Source organism: Manis javanica, chromosome X (genome assembly GCF_040802235.1).
Source record: "Manis javanica isolate MJ-LG chromosome X, MJ_LKY, whole genome shotgun sequence".
In the NCBI taxonomy this organism is placed as follows: domain Eukaryota; kingdom Metazoa; phylum Chordata; class Mammalia; order Pholidota; family Manidae; genus Manis; species Manis javanica.
This window is the reverse complement of record NC_133174.1, coordinates 65,782,456-65,796,294: the sequence shown is the minus strand read 5'-3', so window position 1 is coordinate 65,796,294 and position 13,839 is coordinate 65,782,456. Positions and strand designations below refer to the sequence as shown.

The 13,839-nt window shown below is 51.9% G+C and overlaps 1 protein-coding gene across 1 annotated transcript; it reads right to left on the bottom strand.

Moving 5' to 3' along the window:
- Positions 1–3,400: 3,400 nt before the first annotated feature.
- On the bottom strand, positions 3,401–7,063 carry LOC140847350 (uncharacterized protein CXorf49 homolog). Its single transcript, XM_073227505.1, has 5 exons — positions 5,795–7,063; positions 5,041–5,197; positions 4,431–4,507; positions 4,117–4,162; positions 3,401–3,538 (listed from the first exon to the last, which is right to left on the bottom strand). Exons 1-5 carry the CDS (start codon positions 7,061–7,063, stop codon positions 3,498–3,500), a joined length of 1,590 nt encoding a protein of 529 aa, XP_073083606.1. The 3' UTR covers positions 3,401–3,497.
- Positions 7,064–13,839: the final 6,776 nt, after the last annotated feature.

The window sequence follows — 13,839 nt, the reverse complement described above, 5'->3', positions numbered from 1 at the left end:
CACATGTATACAGTGCTTTATAGATATAATTAATGTTTAATTTCAGGTAACTTTTCTTTTATATCTTTATAAGGGTTATGCATTAAATAGCAATTGTTATCCTTTATAAAAGTCCTAAAAATCCTAAGAAGTCAGGATGGCACTTACCTTGGGAGGACTGCAGAGAAGTGATTGGCTTTGGCATAAAAAGGGTTCCAAAGGTACTGGCATGTTCTCTAAATCTGAGTGGTGCTTACCAGGGCTTCCACATCACACAAAAGCAGGGGCACCAAGCACCCTGTAGTCGTGCCAATGGTGCCCCCAGGAGTCAGGCAGGTAGCGTTCACACGGTCACCCTGGCAGCCCCAGTGTGCTTGGCTGGACCTGGCAAGCTTGGGTGAGAGTCTCCTCATTCTAAGTCATCTGAGAGGCTATTGTAATTACATCTGTGACCTTAAGCTCCCGTTGCCATGCAAGGTAACATGTTAGCCGATTCCAGGAATTAGGACGTGGACATCCTTGGGGACCATTACTCTGCCTACCGCACCCTGCTCCCTCTCTAGTGCTCACCTCCTCCTACCTTCCCTGGGTTTGCCAATCCCCCCAAGAGTCCATAGAGAGTGGTTTGGCCACTCCTGGTGGTGGTGCTGGTGGCAGTGGGGGTAATGGAGAGGGGCATCTGCCCAGGAGCTGGGTAGATAGCAGGATGGGGAAGGATGGGGCCTAGGGCTCTCCAGGAGAGCCCCACTGCCTCCTTGGCTGGACAGGAGGCCTGAGGGGAAGGCAACAGTGACACATTGTATTAGGATAGGAGTCTGACATCCTCATTTCCCCTGGGACCCAGATATATTTTTTTTATCTATGTGCCAGAATTGGCCACTTATGAATACCCCCCGGACCTGTAGGCCCTAGCTGGTAGCCTGTGATGTACACTGTTATAGCAATGCTATTGTGCTGTAGTTGGTGTGAATACAGAACAGAGAGACCATGTGCTCAGAGGAGGGAAGGAAGCCTGGCAAAACTAGACACTGGGGTTGTGTTCATGTTATCCCATGACTCGCTCAATGTGCTTCTCCTCATCCTCACCCTTGGTGACCACGTCCCCCACCTCCTGGAGCAGTGCCTGTGCTGAACTTCTGCCCATTCATAACTTGCCTATGTGGCTGGCTGGTTGGAAACCCCAGTTGGAAAGTCTCTGCCAAACTCACTCACTCAGACAGCAGCATGCTGTTACCCTGCCAAGAAATTACCACTGTCGGGTTGGGGTCAAATTTGTAGCCTAAGCAATCCAGCTCACCTTCTCAAGTGAGGGTTTAGAAGTGGAAGCATTGAGTGCTGCCAATGTTATTCTGCACCCCTGAGGTCCATGGCTGTCCCATTTGGGACATGGGGGTCTGTCACCTGAGCTCTGGCCACGGGCCTGCAAGAGAGACAAGGTGAGTGTGGAGGACGGTGGACTGAGTCTGCCCCATTTCCAGGAGAAGGCACCCTACTGCCCATCTGCACTGTGCCTTCCCACCTGTGTCCTGGCTAACTCGACTGGGGCAGTCTCCTATGTGAGCTCCCTGCTTCTTAGATGAGGGGTGTCCCGGCTACTCTGATGAAGTCGACCTTCCCACTCTCACTCCATAGACACACACAGGAGATGTTAGATACCGCAGGATCACAGACTAGGATCCAGAGCCTCCTCCAAAGACTCCAGCATTCTGAGTGTTCCGACATGCTATAGTGCAGTTTGGCAACTTCCCTGTCATTCCCCTCCTGTGCTTTAGGAATTTAACAACACTCCCCGAAACATAGACCCAACCCTTGCTCTTGCTCACTCCATCCTTTCTGGGTTCTTGACCAGTCTCTACTCCCCTTATTCCGCAGTCACATCTTTCCCCTAGGAGATTATCCCCAAACACTATCATTCACAAACCCACACAGGCGCACACATGCCTACCATGAATGTTCCATTCCCCATCATCCCTCCATTTATATATTAAACCCCAGTCACTCGGCAAGGGAGTCTGGCAGAAGCTGCCCTCACTCGGTACCCTCTTGTACTGAAGCCCTAGCCCTGGGTCCTGGCTGAAGGAAGGAGGTAGTCCCCAAACGCGAGCAACAGGGAAATCAAACACGGAGTTCAGATTAAGTCTCATGTGACCTAGAGAGGCCTCTGGGAGATTGAGCTGGGACACCGAAATAGCATTTCCAGGAACATCTGTGTCGTGGGTGTATTTGCCAGGGCTGTGCAAGAACACTGAGACCTATCAAGCATGCGTGCCATAGAAACTGGTCACTTTCCACTCAAGGGCATGGAGAGGACCAGGCTGGGGGAGGCCAGGTTAGCTGCCTAGGCCAGGAAGGATGTGAAAATCCGGGGGCCAGATCATCCATTTCTAGCTGCTGGGTGGGCAGTTTCCCCGAGGTTGGACCAGAACCACCACGACAGACTCCTTGCTCCGACCTCCAGCCCAGAAACCAGCCTGTGCTTTCCCTGTCGTGTTCCCTGTACCTCCGCTCTTGCTCTGCAAACCCCTGGACTGTGAGTTCTGCATCCTCCCCTCTGCTGAAGCCAAGGAGGGCAACCCCACGGGATCAGTAACCGAGTGTCAAAGGTGTCGGCTTCATCAAAGGAGAGGAGGATGCCACATGGGACCGCGGGTAACTTATCCTGTGCACGGTGGCACCTGAGGGAGGTAAGGACTCCACAGAGAACACTAGACCTTGGGAGAGGGAAGACAAGGCCCACCACATTCTTTAACACCTGCTGAAGCACAGGTGCAGGGAAAGCTGCCAAAGGAAAGCCACAAGGGAGGCCAAGGGCACACGGCCAGCCAGGCAGGGTGGACAGGACCAGCAGGACCGAGATCCCAACCAGGGAGGGGAAGAGGGCTTAGAGCTCTGGAAGGGGGTCTGGAGATCCTGCTAAAGGGTAGGGGGAGGAACAGCAATACCTGGGAACCCAGAAACCCAAGAGGAGGAGATCAGGAGAGAAGCCAAGAGGGCCTGCAGGGGGAAGGGAGGAACTGCTCATGTGGCCAGGCAGAGCCCACACAGAGGCCAGACCCAGGGCCCTCTGGTGGCCTGACCGCAGGGCCCCTTCTAGAGGCTGGCCCGGACTCCCCACAGGGAGAAGGCCACTGCACAATGCCAGAGGTGCTGTTCTGGAAAAGGCTCTGAAGTGGAGCAGCTCCCAGCGCCACCCCTCTCCCACTCCTCCCGGCCCCCAGAGAGCAGACAGACCACAGAATTTGAGAGGTACTTTAATTTGCAACTGCTGTGAACTGGGGTGGGGAGGGGGCAAAAGAAGCAGGAGAGGAAGCCCCGGCTGAGGCAGAACAACAGGAGGGACCCAGCTTGGCCACAGCTCCCTTGCTCCATAGCGACCAGCTGCTCCTCTTGTACAAAGACGCTGGGCTCAACCTGTGGAACAGAGCAGAGTCAGGGAAAAGCCTCGGGTCAGGGCCGGCCCACAGCCCTCCTCAACAGCCAGGGCTATGGAAAGTGGCATGGAGTGTGTAACACTCACTTCAAAGGGCCTGGAACTTGTCAAACAGGGACTGCATGGCCGCTGAAACAGAGAGAGACTCAAGCAGGCGCTGCAGACATGGGGACAGATGAGCCCATCCCCCATGTCACCCCGGGGGGCACTGCCTAGCCCTGCAACCTGAAACCCCCTGCAGCCCCTGTTCACAGGGCCCAGGACTCACTGACTCACTCACCCACCACCTGAATTAAATGTGGACACTTTTCATAAACGGGAGCTAAAGTGTCAGTACTTCTCAAGCTTTGGGACATATCAGAACCTCTCAGCACTTGTCATTCATACACCCCCCCCCCCCATACTAGCCATATCAAGTGGTAGGTAAAGGGAAAATCAGTGGGGCATCTCTAAATGTCCTGAGAAGAGATCTCATTTTTGCAAAGTGTGATGCAGTGCAGGCGATGCTTTCCCATTTGCACCCCCCCACCTCCCCCCCGGCCTGTGAACATGCACAGCAGGCTCCAGGGCCAGGCCTGCTAGGCTCTCCTCCCCCACAGGAGTGTACCCCCAGCCCGGCCACTCTCCACCCCCTAGACTCGGCACCGAGACTCCACAGTCTGCCTCCTGCCCCTACCACATGAGCCCCAGCCCGAGGTTCCTCATACCGAGTTGCTTTTTAAGCTCATCTATTTCTCTCTGTAGCACCACACACTAGGCCGGCAGACAGCAGAGAAGGAGAAATGATTAGAATGCTCTAACCTCCTGTATCCTTGACCTCCCACCTGCCCGCCCTCCACCCCTCCCCCAGGCCCTCCAACCTGAAGCCCAGTGTCCAGACTGGCATGGGCTCCTCTGTGGAAAGGAGGTGCCTTGCCTCCGTGGGGTGCAGGACTTGGGAGGGGGCACATCAGTTTAACCTAGACTCGTATCCCACCATCTAACTTGGGCCTGCACTCCTAGGAGCCAGAGGAAGCATTACCTGACAACATCCCTGTGCTCCAGCAGGTTGCTGCTGCCTTTCTTGTCTTGGGGAGACGTCAAGTGGTTCCTGGTCACCTGAGAGGGAAAGAACACAAAATCCAGCTTCCAAGGCTCCCGGTGAGGCAGAAAGGGCTTAGCAGGGTCCAACATGAGGCAGCACCACCCTCTGCTGGCCACAAGTTGGCCCTGCTCTGCCCAGCTGCTGTAGCCTCCCCTCTGGGGCTGCCTCCCCTGTTCCTCTGGGGCAGCCCATCTGCAACTGTGCTTGCCCAGGACCCCAAGGGCTGTGGCTCTGGGTGGCACCCTCCCAGAGCTGTAGCCACAGCCAGACCCTGGGATGAGCAGCATGGCCAAACAGGACTTAACAGAAAACGCTTGGCTCCACTCAGAGTCGATGTCCAGAGGTGCACTTTGTGGCACTGCCACCGATCACCCCTGCCACCCAAACCCCATGCACACGATGGCTAGCCCTGTCCACACCCGATTTCCTGTGTGAGAAGCTGCCTGGGCAGGCAGGTTGTCAGTGAGCGAGGCTGAGCCCCCAGCAGAACCAGAGCTTCCCTCCTCATGCCTTCTCCCCTCCCCTCTTATCAAACCCAAAGACTCACCAGAGGGTGCCGGTCCTCTGGGCATGATGTCTTCCTGGATCGGGGTCAAGGGCTGTGAGTTTCCTGGAACCTGGGGGCCTCTGGTGTCCAGGTTGCCAATGTGGCATTCTCCACAATGCATACACAGACAGCATGGCCCTGGACTGGATGTTGGAGGCTAAAACAAAAATTTCTCACTGGTAGGGGGCAGAGGGGTACCTGCACATGTGTGCCATGTGTGCTTAGGGCTGGGGTGAGGCAGGGAACAGAAGGAAATTCAGAGGCTGACCTCATTAGCACCTTTGTCCCTCAGTCAGCCCCAGGCCAGGAGGCAGAGCTGAGCTAGGTGGGGGAACAGTGGGGCACTGAGAAAGCCCAGGCCCCTGGGAGGCAGGCTGGGGGAATAGCTAGGATGTAGGAATCAGGAAGGTGACGATGGGGATCTAAACACTGAACCTGTGCCTCCCAAACTCTGAAGGGGTCCCCAATCCAAATCAGCCACCAGCCCTCCCTTCCCTTCCATCCCAGTCCCCCTGGGGGAGAGGGCAGAAAACCTGCAGACAAGGGTCAGTCCGGAATGGCGCCGGCACACACACAGCATCATCCTCCTTTCTGCCCCTACTGAAATGACCCCGATCTGGCATCCTAACGACCCAGGGTGCCCGGGGACAGACGCTGAGGGGTGGACGGTGGAGGTCAAGAGGTGGTGGTGTGGGGGTGGGGGGAGGGGAGAAGCATGGGGAGGGAGAGAGGAGCAGCAGCATGGCCTACTCACTTGGCCCTTTGGGACTGGATCTCCATCTGGATCATTATCTCCTCCCACCAGCAGCTCAAACTCTCGTGTCCTCCTGGCCACAGAATTCTTCCCAGCACCCCTGTTCTTGGAGTGTTTGGCGAACAAGCGCACCAACGAATACCTCTTGGACTTCCAAGGCAGTGGAACCCCAGAGACTGGGGGAAAGGTGGCTGTCTCCAGGGGAGCTGCCGGGACTCTCTGGCCCCAGGAAGGGAAGGTTTTCCCCAGGGTACCTTTGGAGACATCCTCTGGAGATTTCTTCCCCTGGGCCACCTTCTCCGTAGGAGTGGCCTGGTGCAGGCCACCTGTGCTGGCCGCGCCGACAGCAGTTCCCACTCCTGCTCCAGGGTAGCTGGGCCTGCTCCCCACCTTCTCCCAGAACACACTCTGCATTTTCTTAGTGGAAGAGATGTCCAGCTGGCCAAGAGCCTGCCTTTCCACAGCTGAAGTGAACCCTCGGGGAGCTGAGGACAGGACAGAGCCTGGCACATGAGGGAAATTCTCCCTGAGGTATAAATTCGAGTGTCTGGGTGTGTCCCTGGAATCGTTGGGGCTGCTGGGCTTGGCCTGGCCTCCTTCTTTGGGGTAAAGCCTCATCCTCATCAGCTGGATCTCACCCAACTCATCTGATGAGTTGGGGTCCAAAGGCGTCCCAGTCTGGCCCTCTGCCCAGGGCCGCTGGCGACCCACACCAACCTTCTGCCTACTCTTACTGCCTCTCTTAGAAAACCTCTCCCAGGCCCAGTGCTCGTGGAACTCACCCAGCCGGCGCAGGGTGGCAGAAGCTGCCTGCGATTCCACACAGCCAAGGGCAAGCATGCCCCTACCACCGGGCCCTGCCTCTGGGCCTGGCCACTCGACCGAGCCCTCAGAGGCGTAGCTCTCTGGAAATGGCTTTCTGAGCCCACCCGGGGTACACCAGACACTCAGCTGCTGCTGTGTGATGGCCGCCACTACAGACTCGTCGGCGAGGTGGAATGCGTAGTGCACAGCATCTCCCTTGTCGTCGGCCGGGGAGACAGGTCGGCCTTCACGGCTCCAAAGCATGGGCCCTCCCACCTCCATCACTTGCCGCTCAGACTCGAAGCCCTCGGGGTCCAGGAACCCGGGGGCCCCCCTTTCAAGGCGTAACGCAGGTCCCTGCGGGGCTCCGGGATCTACGGGGTGGACACCGGCCTGCTTCCCACCCTCTGGGCTGAAACCCGCCCTGTACGCAAACATTTTGTCGGGGGAGGTCATGCTGCGCATGTGCGCAGGCCTGCTCCCAGGCAATGACCTCCAAGGTCACTGCCCCTGCAGTAGTGGCGAGTCTCTGAGTGTGCAGGCGCCTCATGAGATCGCATCAAACCTCATGTGCCCTCCTCTCATTGACCCCCTCCGCCCCCTCCCCTCCCCCCATTGCCCCCTCCCGCCCTGCCCTGCCCCGTGCCCCTCCCCTCCCCCCCCCCACCCGCACAAGCCTTGCTGGCCCTCCCCTCTAGGCCTTAGCCGATAGGGCCAGGGCCTCTGCTCCACCGCCAAAGGAGACCTTGGGCCCTCTGGACTGGAGTCCGCAGGTCACGCCTCTCGTCCCACCTCTTCCAAGTCTGGCCTCGCCTGGTCGGGAACCCACGTCCCAATTTCCAATCAGGAGCTCAGCTCTGAGCATCCGTTTCCCATCCCCAAAGCCAGGTGATGACGGCACCTGTCAGTGAGGCTTGGAGGCATGAAACGTCACGATGGAGGTGAAGCACCTGGTGCAGAGGGGTGTTGCCAGCCACCATTCCACACTGACACTTACCACGACCTGATAGGAAAATGGGCACAGGCAGCCAGCAGTGATCAGGGCTCAGCTCATTCTTCCGGTAAAGGGCCAGAGGGCAAATGCTGTCATGATTATGAGCAGTACGGCTGCTGTCGCAGCAACTGCTGGGTGACGGTTGCTATAGTTGTTAAACGTGGCCTGTGACTGTGCGCTCAGCAAACTTTACTGGCAGGCCTGTTCAGCAGACAGGCTGGGGTTTGCCCCCCTCCCTTGCTGAGCCCCTGCCCCACTCCAAGTCAGTTCAAAGGAGAGGCAATCCCGATGGCCAGTGCACACCCCAGAAGATGCTCACCATCACTAATCCTGCAAGTGCGAGCTAAAACCACCAATCAGTTGTCCGGCACCAGGTTTGCAACCCTCAAAGAACTTAACCATTCCAAGGATGGGAGAGTTGTGACCAATCCCATGCTTTTGCCCTCTGCTGGGGGGACCGTGGTGCAGGGGGTGGAGGGTGGGGGTGGTGGTGGTGGTGATGGTGGCAGTGGCTGTGGCAGCAGCAGTGCAGAGGCGTCATCTGGGGAGGGGAGGTGGGTAATTTGGCAGAATGAATGGAAATCAACTTCTACCACAAGTTCTGTGTGCCTGGTGCTCTTTCTAAGTGCTGTGGGCAAGAACGAACGCGTGCTCATGACAGTCCTAGTATTGAAGTACCCCCCTATTAGCACCCTCAGGTGAGGCACTGACTGACAGGTTCAGCCACTGGCCCAAGGTCACTGGGTTAGTTGGGATCTTGTACAGGTCAGAAACCACGCAGTCGGGCTCCAGAGGTCTGCTCTGAGCCGAGATTCTTTAGCCTGGGAAACGTGCATTCCCGCTGTGACCAGGTCAGGCCGCTGCCAGGCCTGGTACATTTTCCAGAGACAGGCCGGTATGTGTGGTTGGTGTACGAGGGACACATGCACAAGGGTGTTGGTTGTCAGAAACTGGGAATGCTCTGAGTTCCCATCAGTAAGGAGAGGGATGAGTGCAACGTGGCCTGTGTATCCAGTAGATTAAAGCTCAGCAGTCAGAAGGGACGCATGAGGCTGTGTTCACAGATTGCAGAGGCATCCTCGTGAGTGCATAGAGCAAAGCTGCAGGACAAGGCCATTGGATGCACCTTTGTAAATTATAAAAGAAAGAAAAAGAAACCATGTCAACCCTGCATAATGTTTGAGAATACATACAGGTGTGTGTACAGGTATGTTTGAAAGGTCTGGGAGGAAACACAGCCAATGGGGGACAGTGGTGGTGGCCATGGCGGTGGCAGTGGAGTGCCAGTTACCTCTCAGACTTCCGTGACACTACTGCTTCCCAGCATCCATGAGCTGAGCAGTCCTGGTATCTGGAGTGTGGTCCCTGCTCCCTTGACTTCTCTAAGGCCCTTCAGTTTTAGAATTTCCCTTGCTTGACACTCAATCCCTGCTCCAACAGCCCTGCTTTCCCTCAACACCTTTCTTCCTCCCTTTCCCATCCATACTCCTCTGTCTTCCTGTCACCTTTCCCTCCTGCACCCTACTCTGGCTGACCTGCAAGGGAGGCCTGGGGTGCCTCAACACCTGTTGCTTGCAGGAACTCAAAGGCCTGATTTCTCTGGGTCTGCCCTTGAGAAGCCTGCTGTGCTGGAGCAGGTTACAAAGCAGGGGAGATTCCATCCATTCTAACTCTGCAGTCAGCCTCATGGAGTGTGCCCCCAGCCCCAACACTGCATACCTGCCTGTGTCTGGAGATTGCTCTCTCCCACTTCTCCCAGTGACTCTTCAAGTCACAGTGTGTGCTATCTCAGGTATGCTAAGGTAGATAATGAAGGGTCCAGCAAAATCTCCTGTGCCAAGTGCCATCCTAGGACACATTACCGATGGATCCAGTCAAAGCCCCTGGTTCCCCTCTGGCCATTTCCATTCCATCCCTGTCTCTGTCCCCCGCAGAGAGAATCCTAGACCTTTTCCACATGTTCTACACTCGCTTCATCCCTGCTGCTCTCTTACTTCCTCTTCCCTGCATCCCATAGGTGTCCAATGGCATCAGAATCTCTTTTAAGCACCCCACCCACCCTCACCAGGATCCCATAGCGGTTTGACCTACTATCTTGGCCTGGGGCGGGGGCCAGCGTCAGAGGATCCTCTTGGCCTTCCCCAGCACAATAGCTCTTGTCCTGCAGACCAGTGACCCAACGTGGGGGTTATTGTTCCACCCGCCAAGTGTCAACTCGTGAGCAGGAGCAATGACCACTGTGTTGGCCCAGGGACCCAGCTGACTCAGCGGGAACCGATCACTATCCCCAACCCTTTAAATTACCAGGGCCTCATAAGCCCTACTCATCGTGACACTTTGGGCCTCCAGAACAAATGTCAGTTCAAACCTTGTATCCTGTAGTTCTTCAAACGTTGGAGCATTCCTCCTTCCCCTGCCTACAGTCACCTGAGAAATGGCAGTCATTCTCTGTGGAGAAAGATAGTGGCATCATAACAGCATATATACTGACCACCTTGCTTCTGAATCCTTCCTCCTCAGGACACATTCACCTCTTCAGTCAGTGGGGTCAGTCTCAAAATTGGCTCAGGGCCAGGAACTGCGCAAGAGATTGTGACTTTCCACTGGGACAACCACCTTCCTTCTCTTGCATTTTTGCGTTTTTCTGGTTATAGTTGCCCCTAGGGAACCAGGCTGTCTGAACCATCTTCTCAGCTCCCTGCCCATCAGGTGCTCTTGACTGCCCTTCTAACCTTGCCAGTTGTTCCTTGAAATGTGCTCCCCTGGAGACTCTTCGTTAAGAGCTGCCCTCTGTCCTCAGTTACATTAGACAGTAGTGAGCCCAGGTGCGGGGACCGCTTTCCTTCCATCACCCACACTGGCTTGCAGAGAGCAGCCACCAAACTTCTTAGTGATGCAGGGGCCCCTCTCACCAGACCGGCCCTGATGGCTTTGGTGAATGGTGTGAGCTCTTGGCCCTCCTGTGGAACATAACCTTCAGGCCATGTGATTGGCCTCACACTTTCTCTCCAATCCTGTATCACTCAACCTTTTTGTTCTTTCCTCTACTATTTGCCAGTCCAAGGCAGGCATTGCCACTTCTCCCCATGGAGCCCATTGCTTTCTTAAAGCTCCTAGGGGCTGCTCTGGCAGTGAATTTCCTCCCTCTCCTGGACTCCTTGCCAGTGTGTTAAGTCCCGCCATACAAGGCAGTGCCCCCACTCAGGAAAACTTGGTTATCCAGTCTTACATTCCAGTCCCCTTGATCCAGCACCCCTAAAATCCCATCCTGGGGATTGTCCCCTGACCCTGCCAGTGCAGGCTGGCTATCTCTTGCAACTCCTTTGGCATACCATTTCTTTCCTCCCTTATCAGGATCGGCATATCCCCACTGAGGTGACGGAGAGAAAACGGGGGCTTCCCCTGGGCGGCGTACCTGTGGCTTTGTGAGGAAAGAGACTCTTTAGCACCTACCAGCGTGGGGCACATGCTAGCTCTTGTGAGGGAAGGAAGGGCCACACTGCAAGCTCTGAGGCCCTGGAACAAAGGAATCACTTGTTTTATTAGAACATATCTATATAACACAGCAGATGGTAGTCACAGAGGAATAGAGGAGCAAAAAGAAATGAGAAATGCATAACACTCATAGCAAAATAACATATGTAAATCTACCCATATTATGAATGTGTTAAAGACTCAAATAAGTAGATAAAGATTGTCTACTTGATAAAAGACCCGGATTCGACTAACGCTTTTGACAGGGGATATAATTTAGATTTAATGACCTGAATCCATTGAGAGTGGAATGATAGAGGAAACACATTAAGAATTCAGTAAGCAAGTGTGTGTTGTAGTGAGTATAATAGTATTCAACAAAATAGATTTTTATGGGAGAATGTGTAACTAGTGACAAAATTGGACATTTTATAATGATAAAAGGATCCATTGCAGGGAAATATAAGAATTGTAAATTTCTATGTATGTAAAAGAGAACCTAAAAATATGTACAACACAATTTGCCAATATTGATTGGAAAAATAGCACCTTCAACAGTAGTATTTGGAGGCTTTGGTACTCCACTCTCCATAATTGATAGAAGAACTAGACAGAAAATTTACAAGGATATAGAAGCTGCACAACAGTCTCTATTAATTTGAGTGAAGTGACTTCTATAAAACAGTGCACTTAATAACAGTGGAATTCACACTTATTTCAAGTCCACATAATCACTTGCCTGGGTAGACCGTATTGAGGGCCTTGAAACTAGTCTTAATAACTTTGAAAGGATCTCAGTTATGCAAAGGATTTAGCCCAATGGTAGTAGAGATCTATGAGAGATGGCAGTTCCACTTAAGAGGGCTTCATAGAAGGTAGTGATCTTAAGGAACAGCCAGTTTTCAGTTAAGCAAGAAGATGACGGGAACATCTAGCGATGTTGAGGATATTGGATACTTGCTGATTGTGGGCCATCTTCACTCTCACCTGATGTTGACTTTGTTTCCCATTTCCCTGAGACTATAAGGTAACTAGTAGAAAGCTCCCCATCTTCCCCATAACTGTTTTTCTCTGTTTGGGATCATTTGCATCAGCATATAGTCATGTCATTTCTCCTAACTTATAAATATTCTTCTGATCCCATGGTCCCTTTGAGCTACACCACATTTCTCAGCTCAGCTTTACAGAAAAAAAGAGTTGTGATTACACACTGTATCATATTCCTCTCCTCCCATTCACTCTTCCCTTCTTTATTTCATTTAACAAATCTTTATTGAATGCTTACCATGTGCTAGGTACTGTTCTAAGAACTAGGACTACATGAGTGAACAAGACAAACTAAATTCCTGCCCTAATGGAACTTAAATTTCCATCACAGACCTATCAGCAATATTTTTCACATCTTCAAGTATCTTCATTCTTTTTTTTTGAAGAACGTTTTCTCAGACCATGTGCCAATCTTTATTCATTGCTAAGGATGCTGCATGAATCTAGAACATTCCTTTGCCAAGCCTCTTTGTGGGGTCTTCTGTTTATTGGGACCTACTTATTTTTAGTTTACTACAATGTTTTTGATGGGACTCATCCTTCAGAAACTTCCCGAGAAAAGGTACATGGGAGATGATTTCCTTTCAGACTGCATGAACAAAGTTTGTCATTATCTCATACTTAATTGATAACTTGAATTATAATTTCAGGCTAGAAACTTTTACAAGGATTTTAAAGGTGTTGATACACTGTTTTTTAACTTCCAATGTCATTTTTAAGAAAGCTGCCATTTCGAATGTTACATTTCCCATTCCTTTATATATGACCTATTCAATTTTTAAAAAGTAATATATTTGAAATTATTATAGTAAAATTAACTTTTGTTTTGTTTTGTTTTGCAGTGCCATGAATTTTAATGTGTGGATAAATTTGTGTAACCATCAGGACACAAAAGAGTTTCATCACCCCCCCCACAAATCTCCCTTATTCTGCCCCTTTGTAGCCAGACCATCTCCCCCACCCCAAACCTCTGACAACCAGTGATCTGTTTGCATCCCTATATTTTTATCTGTTCCAGAATGTTATACAGACAGCACATACATCATACAGTATGTAACCTTTTGAGACTGGCTTCTTTCATTTAGCATAGTGCATGTGTGATTCATCTGAGTTGTGCATATATCAATTGTAGCTTCCTTTATATTGCTAAGTAGTGTTTGAATGTACAGATGTACTACAGGTTATTTATCATTCATCTGTCGAAGGACATATGGTTGCTTTCAGTTTTTAATGATTATGAATAAGGTCTTTATGAATGTTCACGGACAGATTTTTTTGTAAGCATAAGTTTTCGTTTCTTTAGGGCAAGCACCCAGGAGTGGGATCATTGGGTCATATGGTAATTGTATATCTACCTTTATAAGAAATAGACAAACTGTTTTCCAGAATGACCATACCATTCTGCATGCCCTGCACCAATATATGAGCATCTCATTTGCTTAAAATCCTTATTAGTACTTGAAACTGTCAGTATTTTTATTTCAGCTATTCTAATAGGTGGGTACTGGTATCTCATTGTGTTTGTAATTTGCGTTTTCCTAATGGCTAATGATTTTGAACATCTTTTCATGTGCTTATTTGCTATTCTTTTATGCTCTTCGGTGAAGAGTCTGTTCAAGTCCTTTGCCAATTTTTTAATGAGCTGTTCATTTTCTAATTGTTGAGTTTTGAGAGTTCTTTGTATATTCTGGATCTTAGTTGGATGTGTAATTTACAAATATTTCCT